General features: G+C 33.9%; 1 protein-coding gene across 6 annotated transcripts in view; it reads right to left on the reverse strand.

Annotated features, from left to right (window-relative positions):
* The window catches only part of ARID4A (AT-rich interaction domain 4A), a 61,938-nt gene that overhangs the window by 39,878 nt on the left and 4,144 nt on the right, over positions 1-17,916 (reverse strand). For all 6 annotated transcript variants that reach the window (XM_086320509.1, XM_086320505.1, XM_086320510.1 and 3 more), the window contains exons 4-11: positions 16,510-16,575; positions 15,412-15,502; positions 7,691-7,770; positions 7,507-7,601; positions 5,931-6,063; positions 2,652-2,731; positions 1,660-1,736; positions 1,108-1,274 (exon numbers count right to left, since the gene is read on the reverse strand). In XM_086320509.1, the coding sequence (XP_086176635.1) occupies positions 1,108-1,274; positions 1,660-1,736; positions 2,652-2,731; positions 5,931-6,063; positions 7,507-7,601; positions 7,691-7,770; positions 15,412-15,502; positions 16,510-16,575 (789 nt within the window). The remainder of the gene's footprint in view (positions 1-1,107; positions 1,275-1,659; positions 1,737-2,651; positions 2,732-5,930; positions 6,064-7,506; positions 7,602-7,690; positions 7,771-15,411; positions 15,503-16,509; positions 16,576-17,916) is intronic.

The following is a 17,916-nucleotide window of genomic DNA, read 5'->3' on the forward strand; positions in this document are numbered from 1 at the left end:
TGAGTTAACTAACACATGGAATATACCTAAAAGGTACACTGTCTTCCTCCACGGTTATTTGGAAAAGATGTTAATAAATGCACTTGTTGCTCATTTATCCTGAAAAGTTCTTCTATGTAATCTCTTATGTGTGTGTTAAGTTGCTTCAGTTGTGTCCAACTCTGTGTGACCCTATGGACTGGACTGTAGCCTGCCAGGCTCCTCTGTCCATGGGATTCTCTAGGCAAGAATACTGGAGTGGGTTGCTGTGCCCTTCCCCAGGGGATCTTCCTGACCCAGGGATTGAACCCATGTCTCTTGTCTCCTGCATTGGCAGGCAGGTTCTTTACCACTAGCGCCACCTGGGAAGCTCCTGTAATCTCTTACCCACTAAAAATTAGTTCTGATTTGCCTACTAAGCTGAAAGCCATGAAGATCCTCCTCCTCCAAATAAAGCTGAGCTAGAAAAAGACAGCAACAAATAAACAATCTAACCACAGGGAAAATATCGCTGGTGACTGCAGCCATGAAATTTAAAGACGCTTTCTCCTTGGAAGGAAAGTTATGACCAACCTAGATAGCATATTCAAAAGCAGAGACATTACTTTGCCAACAAAGGTCCATCTAGTCAAGGCTATGGTTTTTCCTGTGGTCATGTATGGATGTGAGAGTTGGACTGTGAAGAAGGCTGAGCGCCGAAGAATTGATGCTTTTGAACTGTGGTGTTGGAGAAGACTCTTGAGAGTCCCTTGGACTGCAAGAAGATCCAACCAATCCATTCTGAAGGAGATCAGCCCTGGAATATCTTTGGAACAAATGATGCTAAAGCTGAAACTCCAGTACTTTGGCCACCTCACGCGAAGAGTTTACTCACTGGAAAAGACTCTGATGCTGGGAGGGATTGGGGGCAGGAGAAGGGGACGACAGAGGATGAGATGGCTGGATGGCATCACTGACTCGATGGACGTGAGTCTGAGTGAACCCCAGGAGTTGGTGATGGACAGGGAGGCCTGGCGTGCTGCGATTCATGGGGTCGCAGAGAGTCGGACACGACTGAGTGACTGAACTGATTATTTTTATAGAGTATTAAACTGTTTGTATATGTTACAAACATGAAATTTCACCTACCATCTCTTCTTCTTCCTTTTTGGCCTCCTTTTCCTTCTCTTCTTCATTTTCTTCAGCTGGGCCATCTTCATCATCACTACTGGATGATTCAAGGATTTCACTTATATCCATTTTCCAATTATCAGGAACAACTCTAGTTTTTAAGAAGATGCTTGCTTTCTGCAGCCCTAAAAGTAAAAATGTATTTCAGCATTTGTTATGCAATTAGCATCATAGAATAGAAAGCCATGACATTCAGAGTCAGAAGATTTGGATTCAAATTCAGCTGTTACTTCTAAAATGATACAGTAAATCTAAATATATTTCATAAGTTACAGTATTATATTAATGTTTATTTTTCTCTAGAGAATACTGTCAGAAATGTTCATGGTAAAACATAAAAAGTACAGGTCAAATGCTTTATCTAGAAACTAAAAAAGGCATCAAAGAAGAACAGATAACAACTCAAAACAGCTCAAATGGTGCCAGAAAATATTGTCTTGTTTTAGTCACTAAATTTGCCATTTAGAGTGTCACACTATGAAATAATAGACTGAGTCATCCTTTTTTTACCTGGTTTAGCAGAGAGCTCAGATTCAGGCAGATTGAGAATGTCTACTTCCTTGATATCCTTTCTTGCTATAGAATAACTAATTTAAGAGAAGAATAAATGGGAGGGAAACCATTATTAAATAAGAATTATCACTTAAATAGTCATGTTAACACCTAGAAAATATAAATCTCAAAATCAAAATTACTTTACCTATAAATTATTTTAAAAAGACCATGTATATCCCAATTCTTAAAAAAAAAGGCAAGAGGTAATATAGGCAAAGCTAATATATTAATTCTAAAGATGCACATACTCAAAGTACACTAATTTGAGAGCCTCACATTTGTAATATTTCTATTTATGCAACCTTCTTGCACACAGAATGGGGTGGTTCAATCAGCATGGTACTTTCCTTATACTATTTTGATCTTTCATATTTCTCAAATTTACTATGCCATTTAGTAAGAAAAATTCAACAGAAGGTAATATTAAAATATTTTATCATTGTAAGATACATTATGGTATCAAATTTTTCACAGAGAATCACAACTCAATAAACAGATAATTCTACCCTTTTTTAGAAAACAAGCAAAGTTGAGGTTAAGGAAGGCTTCTAAAAAATCTGACTTTTTTTAAAATTAAATATTGGAGTTCAAAATATGACTTTTAATCAGAAAAAACTCAAAATAATTATTCTAGTAATATAAATCCCATTAAAAGTAAATTGCATTTTTCATTATATGAAATGGTACACATGATAAAAATATAGAATTCTTACAATTAGGGAGAAAATCAATACTGTACTTCATTTAAAAACTTTAAAAATATTCTTCTCACATTCAGTTCTATATAAAAATTTCAAGTAAAAAATAACCTACCTACATTATAAAAAACGAAAAGATTTTAGGTAATAACTTCTCAGATTCATAAAATGATTAAGCTTTTAAAAATAAAGTCCTAATTTCCATTTTTTCCCTCCCAGTGTAACACTATTAAGTGATTCATTACTCACAATTTAGAATCGATAAATGATCGAATTAAACACTGGTCTTTTTTCACTGTGATATCATCATTACAACTGGGAGATATTACCTGAAATATAAAATAAGGACATATTCATCATTATTTTCTCTATTCAAAGAAAGAATGTATTTTCTAAAATAATAATCCTGGATGTCCTAACTTTTTAAAAGGATTGTATTTGACAAGAAATAGGCACACTGTCAATAATAAATTACTTACAAACTATCAATTTATAAGTTTTCTTTAGCATATTGGTTTTCTATATATTTAATTTATACTAATTAAATAATTAATTAATTACCAGTCCATCCTAAAGGAAATCAGTCCTAGTATTCAATGGAAGGACTGATGTTGAAGCTGAAACTCCAATACTTTGGGGCCACCTGAAGAAGAACTGACTCATTTGAAAAGACCCTGATGCTGGGAAAAATTGAAGGCGGGAGGAGAAGGGGACGACAGAGGATGAGATGGTTGGATGGCATCACTGACTCCATGGACATGAGTTCAAGTAAACTCCGGGAGATGGTGATGGACAGGGAGGCCTGGTGTGCTGCAGTCCATGGTGTTGCAGAGTTGGACATGACTGAGCAACTCAACTGAACTGATATACTTAATTTACCCAGCCATTATATTATAAAATGAATAATTAATGAATATACATCATAATGTGACCACTTTAAAAATGTTAGGATTTATTCTAAGCCAAATAATAATTCATTTATTGTTTAAAACAAAATGTATGAGCTATAATGAAAATAAGGCATATTATAATTTTTTAAAATATGCTTGAATTAGGACCTATTTTGAAATCTGGCTGTTTAAAATAAGCACCTAAGTTCCCATTCTTACCAAGGCATGCACAATTTTTAGTTAATTAAACAGACCAGAGAAAATTTGAGTAATGAACTTTCAAAGTTTTTAACATTTAAAAATAACAAATGTCTTAACATTAGTAATTAACCAATCTATTTTTCTGCAGTTTAGTATTAAAAAAAATTAAAGTCTAATAAATTGCTGAAATGTACCTGCTCAACAGTAGCCCCTCTGTGATAATCTAGCACCAACCACAGAACCTTATGCAAGATGGAAATGTTCTCTGTGTGCACTGACCAATACAGAAACAATGAATCACATGGGGGTGAGCACCTTAAATGTGGCCAGTACAACTGAAAGACTGAAGTTTTTATTCTATTTAATATTAATTTAGTTAACAGTTTAAACTTAAATAGCCACATAGGACTCATGGCTATCATATTAAACATTGTATCTCCAGACAATTAAAAAGTCTTGGAAGGTATATCAGCTGTTTTAATATCAGATGGTATTAAATGTTTTTTTGTTTGGTGTTGGAAATTATTAGACTAATAATATAGTCTGCCCTCAAGGAGCTAACACTGAAATGGAGGGGTAAATACAAAAAGATACACAAGAAGAATATAACCGAGGAGAGGGACAGTGATACCACTAGGCATAAGATAAAATAAAAATAACTAGGAGGAAGATCCAAATTATCTTCTGCCCTCGATACAAATTACCTTCCCAGTCTTATTTCCTATTATGCCCCTATTCACATCTAATATTTAGCCAAAATGGATTCCCAGAGCACAGTTTCGTGAAGAAACCCCTTCTTTCCTGTTATTCTTATTTTGTTTCTTCTAAGAAAATCCTCTCGCAAAGTTTTCTGCTGACTAACTTTAAATGCTTCAAGTCTCAGCTCAAAAGCACCAGCTTCATGAAGACTTTTTTTTTTGGATTTCTTTCAAATAAATGCAAGGTCTCGGGACAAGAAGACCTAATATTGAATGCAAACTATCTTATATTACAGTTACTTGGATTATCCCTACATTACACTAAAATCATCAAATGTAAGATTGACTCTTACTCATCTTTTTTCACCTCAGAAATGATAAGCCTGTTGAGTAAAGGCATTTATTATTTTTAAATCTCTTGGCAAATTATGATCTGAGTATTCGGAATCCAAGCCCATTTACTTGTCAGCCTATACAACTGAAAGGTTCAAAGGACTTTCAGACTTTTCCTATATAAAGTAAATGTACTACATAGGAAGTAAGTCATGTATTTACATGCACATAGAAACCTAAAAAAAAAAAAAAAAAAAAAGCCCTCAGTTTCTTAAAGGAGTCTAATCTAATCTGGGACATATTTTATGCAAAAATTATTATTAGAGATATAAATGATATCAAAACACAGAGAAGAAGCATACTTATGTTAAAGTGGTTAGGAGAGAATCTGCAGAAAAGGTAGGACTTGAGCTGACCCTTGAGACATATTTAAGAGGAGAGGAAAAGGAAGAGGAGACAGGTATTACCAAGTTTACTGATTCTTCTCGTGAAGTTATTCTCTTGCCCATACCTTCTCATTCCTTCCCCAAGTAAGCAAAGATTAGTTTTCTCTACCAACCTACCCAAGATTTGCCATTTCTAAAGCGAAGGTGTAGCCTTCCTTTCCCTAATACTCTTTGTTCTATTCTCTTGTCTACATCAAGTTTTAAAAATTACTACATAATATTTAACTACAACATTACCTTTTAGATGTTTATAGTAAATTCCATGAGGCCAATGTGTTACAAGTCTCATACATCTTTATTTTCTAAGGTGCTTAAAGAAAACCTGAACTCACTGCAAATCCTCAGTAAATACCCATCAGTTTAAGGGGTAAAGGACTGGAGGAGTAAAGGGTCTTCTATGGGGAACAGTTAAGAAAGAGCCTTAAGCAGCCAGCTTACAGTGCAAATGGGACGAAATAAGAACTAGGGCTGACCTCAGATGTCCATCTAAAGAATGCAAAATTGATCCTAATGGAAGTCAGCGCAGGGTTCTTTTTTTGGAGAATGGGACTATCATGATTAAACCAGGATTGTAAAATTTCTTTATAAAAAGTTACTTCTAGAAAATTAGTTTGTATTTAGTGAAGAAGGCATTGAGGCATCAAGTTAAGCAATGCTGGAGGTAAGCAGTATGTATCAGGTAAAAAAAGGTAATGGGAACAGAGTAAAAAAGAGACCACTGGACACATTTTGAAGGAAAAACTGAAAGACCCCAATAAATATCTGGTTATAGAGAACTAAAGAAAGGAAATAACAAAAGAAGACAGTGAAGTATGTGGGACTGGAGGAGGAATGCTTAATTTTGCAAGGAAGTCCAAACTAAATATATGTAACACTCTCAAAATATTTTTAAGTTTCTAAAAATCCATATTAAACAAATATTTTTAAAGGCTAATTAACTTGCAAAAAAACTATACTTACCAAAGCAGGATACCATTCACTCTTCTCAGATGTAGATACCACACTTACAACTTTTCCTAATAATTCGTCGTTGAGACGTCGCTTATCTTCATCTTCCTCTTCGCTACTTTCTTCTTCTTTTTCATCTTCGTTACTAAAAGTTAGAATAACTTTATCATGATCTTAACATAAACCATTTTGATACAGTTATTACCCCAGGGTAATAGCTTCTTTATCCACACTGGAATTGAATAGATATTTCCCTGGTCCCACAGAAGTAGTTCTGAGCTATCCACTAGATCAATGAGAATCAGGACTTAAGACTCTCATGCCAACCACTGGCTGGGACAGAAAAGCTATATCATCATCAAGTACTTACTGTGCCAAATACATTTTAAGAGACTGCCCTTTGATTTGTTATGCATGCCAGATGCCTGATAATCACTTTAATTTTCTAAAAGGTTATGAAAAGATCTTATCAAATGCATCAGAATGTTTATTTAGTTAACCTATCTGGATAACTAAACAATTAGATAAACTCACAATGAGCAAAAGTCTACAAAACAATTGGCCTGCACTCTTCAAAAGGAACTCTTCTAGATTAAAGGAGACTTAAGAACCACAAAAACTAAATGCAATGCATGATCTTGGACTGAATCCTGGAAACGGAAGATAGTATAAAGACTATTATTGGGACAGTTGGCAAAATCAGAAATATATACTATATGTTATTTAGATAATAGCATTCTATCAGTGTTACCTGTTCTGAATTTGATAATCATACTTTGGTTATATAAGAGAATGTCCGTATATTTCTACACAAACGAGGGGTAAGTAATGATGATTGCAACTTCCTCTCAAATGGTTCAGCCAATTAAAATTATTATTATTAAAAAATAATAATATATGTATATAAAGAGAGGAAATATAAAGCAAATATGCCAAAAAGTTTTAATAATTCAGTGAATCTAAGATGATGAGTATATGAAAGTTTATTGTATTATGATTTTTCAATTTGAAATGTTTTTGAAATAGGTTAAAAAAAACACATTATTCTCACTTAAAATAGGAAAATCATCATATCAATTAAAGCATTTGGCATGCGCACACAAGCACACCTGTGGTTGTGTGTATGTGTGTGTGCGCGTACGTATACGCGTGCACATGCTCAGTTGCATCCAACTCTTTGCAACCTCATGGACTGTAGCCCGCCAGGTTCTATTATCCATCAAGTTTTCTAGGCAGAAATACTGGAGTGGGTTGCCATTTCCTACTCCAGGGTTTCTTCCTAACCTGGACTGAACCCGTGTCTCTTGAGTCTCCTGAATTGGCAGGTGGATTCTTTACCAGTGCGCCACCAGGGATGCCAAGGAATTTGGCAAAGCAACTCAAAACAAAACTAGCCTGTTTTAAAAAGGGAGTGTGATCATTACTTCTATTACTTTGTCCAAGAATTAAGAAAAAGGTCTGCTCAAAGTAAAATGTCTAAAACAAGGACACAAGATATTATGGAAAGGTCACACAAACAAATTTGGCCACTGTAGAAAAACCACTTGTTTAATGTTGTGGTAACTGTAATGTACACGAAAACACTCACACAGGCAGAGAGGACCTCCTTCCTCTGTTCATCTTCTTTGCAATTACTGGAGTTCCAAAATGCTCTGGATTTGTTAATGGAAGCTGGTCAAGTGTCTGGATAAGAAACAGACAAATTAAATCACTTCTTGTCTCTATATTAGTAGCTGCTGTTCAATTCAAAATGTTCATCCATGGCACCCTACCTCGCTCTCAGCAAAATGTCTCTCTCCTTTTAGGCAAAGAGAGGTACGTCTCAGTGTTCTCTCATCACCATCATCAAACACTGCGATAAACAAGACATCAGAGAATTTATTCACACTAAATAAAATTAGAACTGCACAGAATGCTACTGTTGCTATTTACCTGGGGCTTAAGAACCATTATGTTAGTCATGCTTCAAAATCTTTTAAATTATACATACCATATTTTGCATTCTACAGATACCAAACAAATACAAGTTAATGGCTGTCCCCAACTGCTTAAGTGTCTCCATTTACTTCCTCAATTTCTACCACTACAGAACCACCTTCTTAAACCATTAACAACCTAGTCAAAGCATAGATATTAAATTACCTTCAATCCTAGAAGAATTAGCAAAAACCTTGTTTAAAAAAAAGGATTCCAGGTTTTTCTGGCAACAGTTATCAATAGAGTATCTCTAACGTTCAGAAACTACTTAATTTCTGGTAATGCTGTTGGATTACTCTACTGCTTCTACTTCTTTGCATGATAACCTACTGTAACAGAAATACTTGCTGCCAAATTCTAAGGTCACAAGATTCAACTTGTTTCTTTTGCTAGAAGAGGGTGAAAGATGTTTAGAAGTAAAAGAAGAATCAAGGAAACATTAGAAAGATAAAAAACTTTTTTAATTCTAAAAAATAAGTCACAATGGCACAGCAACTTTCTCAAGTTTTTACTTCTATTACATTAAAAAGAAATCGTATTACTTGTAGAGTATGTGTAAATATTTCCAGCATATAAGGGTAAGGAATATAACAGCTCCCAGGTGGTGGTAGTGATAAAGAACCTGTCTGTCAATGCAGGAGACATAAAAGACTCAGGTTCAATCCCAGAGTCAGGAGATCCCCTGGAGGAGGGTATGGCAACCCATCCAGTATTCTTGCCTGGAGAATCCCATTGACAGGGGACCCTGGCAGGCTACAGTCTATAGGGTCACAGAGAGTCAGACACACTGAAGCAACTTAGCAAGCATGCATGCTCTCCATATATCTAGCTATACATATTTTGATAATTTTATAAGTTTAATTTTTCAGACATATACTGATTTTAATATCTGATATTCACAAAGAAAATGTTCTCAGAAGACACCTGATACCCAGCATTATGAAAAGATAAAACACAAGAAGACAGAATCCTTAGCTCTGATATTTAAAATGCCATGTACACATCAACAAATGTTTATACATGTTATGGAAAAAGCACATACACAGGAAAGCACACATACACAAAAAATGATCATTAATTTTAAGATTTAATCTTAATTTTTGTAATTCTATAAAATTATAGATAAATAGAAATAGAATTTCTATTTAGAAAAATAGAATTTTTCTATTTTCTAAAAAAAAAAAATTTTTTTCTATTTTGACACAATAGATTAATGTTAAGAAAGGAAAATTCTACATCATCTTAATTTAATAACATCTTAGAATCTTTACCATGCTATCTATGTAACTGAAATCCTGAATTTTTCTTGAAGGGTTGTTTTATTAGTAAACACTCTGCCTTCAAATCATAAACTTATTTTTTTCATGCTAGAAGCATAATTATATAAGAGAGCTCAACTTCTTTAATATTTATCTACCTCAGTCAGTTCTTCCTCTTAGACTAAAGATACCTAGTTTTAGATTCTCTTACACTCAGGAGAAAATAAGAAAATTAAAAACTTCTGATACACATATTTAAAGAACCATAATGATTACAAGGGCTTCCCTTGTAGCTTAACTGGTAAAGAATCCGTCTGCAATGTGGGAGACCTGGGTTTGATTCCTGGGTTGGGAAGATCCTCTGGAGAAAGGAACGGCTGCCCACTCCAGTATTCTGGCCTGGAGAATTCCATGGACCGTATAGTCCATGGGGTCGCAAAGAGTCGGACACAACTGAGTGACTTTCACTTTCACTTTCAATGATTACATAAAATCATCTGTGTTATATACTGTCAATGATGCATAAATTAATGACTGCCTGCAGATACAATGACAAGATAAAAAATATTCTACACTTGATGAACAGTGCTCTAAACATTTATATTACAATTATGATTCATATGGTATCAAGTCTGATAAATAAACCACTGCACTTTTAAAAATTTAAAATCATGAAATTATATCAAACTTAAAATAATTCATGTTATTATTAATGTAAGTATGCTAAAGAATAAAACCTAAAAGTTCCAATTTTCCTTAATGCCAACCATATAATACAGTAGCAAAAATGATGACAATGGACACACACATATACACTAATATATACCACATTTAAGACACAGAGGTGTGAGGAAGGAAAATGTGGGTTTAAGACCAATCACTAATATCAAATTTACGCAACAAAATCTTTTTCACAATTTTTATTATCAATCAACAGCAGCCCCAAATCAAAATGCCCTGATGAGAAATTTTAACAATTTAATATTATGAGTTCTTTTTTATATTCACTTTGAAATCTATCTAATTTTTAAAGAAAAAAAATTACTTCCACTTCAGCATACTTTATCATGGTTAGAAATGACATAAAAACCAAAGACAACAGTGCTACAAACAACCAGGGTATGGTTTTACCTAGGAACCCTTCCAACTTCAAGGGAGAAAGAGAAGCAGTTTAAGAACTGTTTTTAATTCATAAAACTATACAAAGATATGTGTTTGAGTACTTTATACAAGTCTGTTGAGCCACGTAATTTCTCAAGATGTTCTAAAAGACAAATAGAAAACCCAGCAATATAGTGGACCTATTTAATCAGGACATCCTTGATTATAAAAATCATGAAGAAGTTCCATCCATATGAAGTTTTCTCTGTAACTTCCATGTTACAAGTATCATCTAAAAGAACACGTAATTTAAAGACACTAAAGACTGACTCTGGCACTTTGATAAGAGTGAAATAATTAACTGGTGTATATAGTAAATTTAGTTTATTTTTGGTTCGAGATGGATATTACAGCGTGCCAAGAGAAAAAAAGAGTATAAGATTTAGTAATCACATGGCACAAAATGTCTTACACTTGCCAAAAATGGCATGCAAATATATTAATGATTGAGTGCAAGAGAACAGTACAAAAATTATATGTCAGTGTATTTTATATAAATACTAAAACCTAAGTTGATGACAGTAACAAAGCTAAGACTTGATAACCTTAATCACACTAGACAAAATAAAGCTAATGCAAAAGCATACAAAGCCTAACCCTAAATTGTTAGAATTCAAAGAAACAAAAGCAACAGGGATCCAATCTAACTACTAAATATAAAAGATCTACCTGTTATCACAGCACTGTTAGATGATGGAGAATAACTGATAACAAAAACAGTAAATTAACTTTATCTATTCAAAGATACAATTGGCTATTACTTATTAATCTTTCACTATGTCCTAATCACACAGCAGCCTCAGCAGAGTAGGCATCACTGTCTTCCTTTATAAAGAAGTCGAGAATTAGAAGGTTAATCTATGAGCTACAATTTAGTTAAGGAGGGGATCGAAATGATAATAAATAGGTACGAAGCAGAGGCATAAAATGAACACTGGGAAGGAAGTTAAGAATTCTGACTCTGATAAATAACAAAGTCCTACTGTATAGCACTGGGTACTATGTTCAATATCCTGTGATAAACCACAATGCAGAAGAATATAAAAATATATACATATATATACACATGGGCTTCCCAGGTAGCACAGTGCTAAAGAACCCACCTGCCAATGCAGGAGATGCAAGAGAGGCAGGTTTGATCCCTGGGTCAGGAAAATCCCCTGGAGGAGGGCATGGCAACCCACTCCAGTATTCTTGCCTGGAGAATCTCATGACAGAGGAACTGGGCAGCCTACAGTCCCCAGAGTTGGACACAACTGAAGAGACTTAGCAGTTACAATTAACAAAACATTTCACATAATAAATACTTTAAAATTATGGACATTCTTGGTAAAAACAATAGTTCTATTACTCATAAAATCATTTGTGATAACTACAGATGTCATTCAGCAGCTAATATAAAAAAATTAATGAATCTGGAAACCTAAGATATTAATGTTCAAATGTATAACTATATTAATAAAATATCATGGGAATGCTAAGTCTCAGAAAAGGATATTTAAACAATGGGTTAAAGCCTATCACAGGACTGAAGAGAGGTGTTACTTAGTACTTTTTTTGTTAGTGAAACTTTTCTAGTCAGTAAAATAACCACTTGGCTTTGAAAACATTTTGTTGTTGACTTTGGTTGTAACAAATTTGTCATAAGTGAAGTGAAAGTCACTCAGTTGTGTCCGACTCTTTGCAATCCCCATGGACTATGCAGTCCATGGAATTCTCCACGCCAGAATACTGGAGTGGGTAGCCTTTCCCTGCTCCAGTGGATCTTCCTAACCCAGGGATCGAACCCAGGTCTCCTGCATTGCAGGCTCCAGCTGAGCCACCAAGGAAGCCTTGTCATAAGAGGTTCTAATCAAATTAAAAGCCTCTTAAGCCTAGAGAACATTCTATAAAAGTCAGTTCATTCACCGGTTTAATCTTAACCCTCCTCTACTTCTTTAACTTAGAATTTCCATGAGATATGATAAAACTGATATGCAGAACAACAAGTACAAAGTACAAAAAAATCCCAAATCTCAAAAAACATTTGTTACAAAAATATATGGTTAAAAAGACTTTAGTGTTAAACTTGATATATGACCTACGTACATTTATATATAAATTAAAGCAAACAGCAACTAATTCCTTTACATTTTCCTTATTTTTCACTGTTTCCCTCACATTTTCCTTATTTTTCAAATACAGTGTGTTATTTTTATATTCTAAAAAAGCAAAGGAACAGTTAAAGAATGTCTCACTGACAGTTGTATTTGGCAGGATTTTTGATGACTGGACAGATTAACAGTACAATCACATACATTTCTCATCTTTAATGCAAGGATAAGAACTGCCAAATGAATGAACTATACTATAAAGGCAGTGTCTTATTATAGGAAGAGGAGATATTTCCAAGTCTCAAACTCCCTCATCCCCAAAATCCATGAACTGGTGTTATTCATCATTCAACACTTAGAGGGCAAGGTAATATTACATTTTTAAATTGAGTTATGGTAGATCCATAATCTCTTTAAAAATTTATTGTTATAATAGGAAAAATTAATACCTGTATTATATAGTTAATATTACCTTCTCAGATAACTTTTTGATAACTAATGATTATAACTCCTATTTTATCCAAACTAGTAGTGTGGTATGCCCTTTGGTTTCGTTTTTTAGTAGTTTGACATAATTTCAAGTTCTTTTAAAACCAAAAGTATCATTGAGAACACTAATAACACTTTTGTATAACTTTCTGATTCTACCTACATTAACACTTTGCTAGGAATCAGAAATCAAGAAAAATTACAAAAGGGGAATTTAAATCCAACAGATAAGTAGGCACCCAATTATAAATACAGGAAGTCTGTGATCCATGAGAGATCACACATTTTATTTTGCCATCTTCTAACTCCGATCTTTATTTATGTGGTCTGTATCCTTCAATATCTAAACACTCTTTATAGCAGAGTGCTACACTGAGTCTCCTTAAAAGAACAGTACCTCTTATCGTCCTAAAATTTTTTGATCACTCTCACTACACAGATGCAAAAATCTTATTTTGCATTTTTATCCCAAATTAGTTTCTGTATTAACAAACGTGGCCTGTTTTCGTACTGTGTACTACCTGCATTAGGTTCACCCAATGCACTTATAAAAGAAATTCTTGGGTTGCCATCGTAGACCTGCTAAATTGGAGAGACCTGGGGTCCTCAACTTCTCATTTTTTTTAAACTAGCACCATGTGAGTCTTATGTACACCATTTAATGCATGAATCATATGCAATTAAGATTCTAAGCTCTTGGAGGAAAAAAATTATATAATTTCTTCTGTAATTACCTGTCATAGAAAATCACCACAGAGAATGCTCAGTATCAACTAGTTTTTTTAAGTATTAATACTAAAATGCCATTCATGTAGAGGATAGAAATAACTATTCATAATTGAAGTATTATTCTGGGGAGCAGAAGTCCAAAATGCGAAAACCGGAAAAAAAGTATTGCTTCTGTAAAAGCTGAGCATTATATCATTAAAACTTCACAAGCACTGTGAATGTAACCTTGATATTAACTACCAAATAGGATGTATATTAGTATCTGAACATGCATCATATAATGTCCCATGCTTCTGCACATATCAACTCCTTTAATTTTTACCACTGCTTTATTTAATACAGCAAAATTGCATCTACCTGAGTGACTGAACTGAACTGAATCTATAAGAGTTAACTTTAAGCTTAGTTTTAAATCTCTAACAACTATCAATGGCCACAACCAACCCTCCTAAAAACATATAGTTCAGAATAATAGCACCATTGTGAACCAATATCAACTTCTAGGAGGTCTAACAATAAAAATGGTTAGAAAATAATAGATACATAGAGAAGATTGCTACTATTAATAGAAGCCACAGTATAAGACACAGGAAGTACAATTTGCAAGTAAAGACTGTTCTTCACATCTCTGAGCATCAACTAGAGATGAATGATTTTTATCCAAAGCAACAAATCAAGTTAACTAAAAATAAATCTAAAGGGTCATTTCTTTTCCTTCTGCAGAGAAACCACAATATTGTAATTACATCTTTTATACCAAGACATACATGTATAAACCACATAATGCCATAGATGTTCAGTGTGAAGCCAAGGATTGGATGGTATCTGCAGGACTGTGTAGTTTCAAAGTACTGAAAGGAGACTTGGAAATACTAATTGTTGTTATTCTCATCAGCACAATGACAGTAACTATGTAGGTACTATATTTAGGTTTGCATTTATACGTATTGTGACACTTGTTGCTACTCACTAACAACTTTTTTAAAGTCAGCATAAGCATGAAATGTTAAGAATGTATGTACATTAGCAGCATATATTGTTGTTGTTTAGTTGCTAAGTTGTGTCCAACTCTTTTACGACCCCATGGACTGTAGCCCACCAGGCTCCTCTGTCCATGGGATCTCCCAGCCAGGAATACCAGAGTGGGTTGCCATTTCCTACTTCGAGGGATCTTTCCGACCACGGGATCGAACCTGTGTCTCCCATACTGGCAGGCAGATTCTTTACTGGCAGGGAATGACCCAGCAGCATATATATCTTTTTTGAAAGGTGTTAAGAGTTCTGACTACACTGAAAATCAAAAATTAAGCTATGATCATCTAGGCTTGAATCTACTCTGGCCAGGACTTTTTCAATCTGTGAATTCTGTGGTAACATCTGTATTACCCTTATATAAAACAGGCAGCAATACAATAAAAGACTGCAACTATGCAATTTTAATTCCAGAAACAGTTTAAAAGTCTGATGACTAAGTTGTACTGACTTTTCTAAAGGAAGAAAAATAACCATAAAATTTAACTTTCTTGAAGGGAAATACCAAGATAACCTAAAAAAGGAGTACACTCTTGGATGAAATAACCCTAAGTGGCCAAGTTACTGTAAAGAGATAATTGATAATTACCATCAAGGTGTCATTAAAATTTTACCCATCTATATCAAGTAAATTGACAAGAAAAAGTACGTATTTCTCTGCCAACATAATGTTTCAATGTATTTACAAAACAGATGTATATATATGAAACCCCCCAAATTAAATCCTTTCTATTAAATTACCTAATTACTTACCCACAGTATACCAACTAGCATCTGTCAACTTGCTGATAACAGCTTCCTGAAAGGATCCATCAGATGTCCTTGTTTCAACAATAGCTCCAACCTAAAACATAAAATCAAAATTTCATCATCAAATTTAAATAAATAAACTAAATCACTCCTACCAACCATATGACCTAGGTAAAAAAATATATCTGTTTATGGTAAGTCTACCATACATTCCCAGAGATCTTTATCATTTATAGCGCTCTAACATTTATCATGCAATTCCAGCCCCAAAACACTGAGGCTTATGTAAGATAGTTATTATTACCCCATTTTATACATTGGAAATTGTGGCTCAGGAAGAGAAAATAATCTGCAAAGAATCCAGGATGAGAACCCAGTCTTTTAAGTCTTATTTCAGAGCTTTTTTTTTACTGTATCATATTGCCTATAAGAAAATTGTGGAGTATGAGAACCAAAAACCATAAAGACAACAAAAATAACTTCAATTTTCCTTCATAGCAATGTTGACTATTGGATTCAGCATTTATATTTAAGGGACCTTTTAGATAAAGTTTCACCTGGATACAGAGAGATGGACCAGTTGAACTTCTTTCAGCTTCTAGACCTTTGTATATCAGATATTAACTGAAGTGGTACTTTGACATAACAAAGATTTATAACATAAACAAATGGCCAGACATGGATGGAAAACATAATGTAGGCATTCATTAAATTGAATTATTAAGTCAACATAGTTTACTTGCTAAGTCTGAACAAAAGAACATTCAGACTTATATTAGTATAGCACACTTAACAAGTTAAACCTCTGTGGTAACAATATGAAAAACAAAATAAAGTATTCAATCCAGGAAATCAAAACAAAAAGCAGTGAAACTCATATTCATATGTATTAAAATACTCTTCTTAAAGACTCTCAACATTCTTAAGCTAAGCATACAGACACTGTTAATGTCATAATTTATATTAACTATACAACACCTCATTTGTATTGCTGTTTTCTAATTAACATTTAAAAGTATATTTACAGATGTAAAATTCAATAAATCACTGTATGAATTTATGACTAATCATTTTAGATTTTAAACTGTACAAAATACGTACTCTTAAAGGACCTTTTACTTGGTCATCTTGCACCAATTGTGTAGTATTATCCTGTTTCAGGAGTACCTAAAAAACATTTTTGCACAACAGTTCACATGTTACTTTTAAAATAATGTATTTACGGTAACACTGTAACAAAAATGTCTTTAATCTATGCTTTCTTAGCATCCTGTGGTTACCTCTGGTATGATACTTATCACATTGTCTCATGTTTGTGTTTATTGTCTCTCCCATTAACCGTGAGCTCCTTGAGGGCTAGAATCCTCTTTCATCACTGTATCTACAGCAGTTGGCAAGTATCAATGCATATCATAAGCACTTAATAAATATTTGCAGAATTAACTATACAAGATTTATAATCTGTAGTGATTACAGTAAAACCTTAAAACTGCCTTCATTTCTTTTTATCAACAAGTCATAAAAGTTCATATCACCAAGTTTATTACCCCAAAAAATAAAAACAGTATCAAATTTTATCCCTTCTATGCAAAGTAAACAAATTAAAAACAGACATTTTCTGGTCCTTTATAAAATAAACCTAAATAGTAATATGATAAGCAATTTAGTCACAACTAAGTGTTTCCTTCTACTACAGATCATCCTACATATATAACTTGTTCTATTAAGAGAGGGACTTCCCTGATGGCTCAGACAGTAAGGAATCTGCCTGCAATATGAGAGACATGCAGGAGATCTGGGTTCGATCCCTTGGTTGGGAAGAGTCCCTGAAGGAGGGCATGGTCACCCACTCCAGTATTCTTGCCTGGAGAATGTCCTGGACAGAGTAGCCTGGCAGGCTACAGTCCATGGAGTCACAAAGAGTTGGACACAACTGAGCCTCTAAGCACAGCACATTAACAGAGAGGGTTGATGGGAGAGGGAAACTGAAAGGGGAGAAGTACCCAATAAGGAGAAACTTCAAATTCTAGGTAATTTATGTATGATAAGACCTCCTGGAACAAGCATGGTATTGATTTTATATTCAGTAAGTTAATCTATAAAGAGCTATGATGCTAACAAAAAGTTAAAATTCTCAAAAGAATTCCAAGCAAATATTTGGTAAGCAGATCATGGATAGCTGATATTGTAAAAAAGGATATAATGAAACAAGAAATTAATGAATGTCAAATGATATCCTAACAATATTTGAGAAAAGTTTCACCATCAGATCAAAATTTAAACAGTAAGTTTATAATAATCATAGATAAATCTATTTGCCCACCACACAAATCTCATTCCTCTAGTTCAATGGTTCTCAAACTTTAACATGCATCAAAAACACCTGGGGGCTTGTTATGACACAATCATTGGACCCCACCCTCAGAGTTTTCGATTCAGTATGTTAGGGATAGGGACCTGAGAATTTGCATTTTAAACAAGTTCTTAGGCGAGGCTGATAATGCTGGT

The sequence above is a fragment of the Bos grunniens genome, chromosome 10, assembly GCF_055505025.1.
Source record: "Bos grunniens cultivar Pamir isolate PY7600 chromosome 10, Bosgru_T2T1.0, whole genome shotgun sequence".
NCBI lineage: Eukaryota > Metazoa > Chordata > Mammalia > Artiodactyla > Bovidae > Bos > Bos grunniens.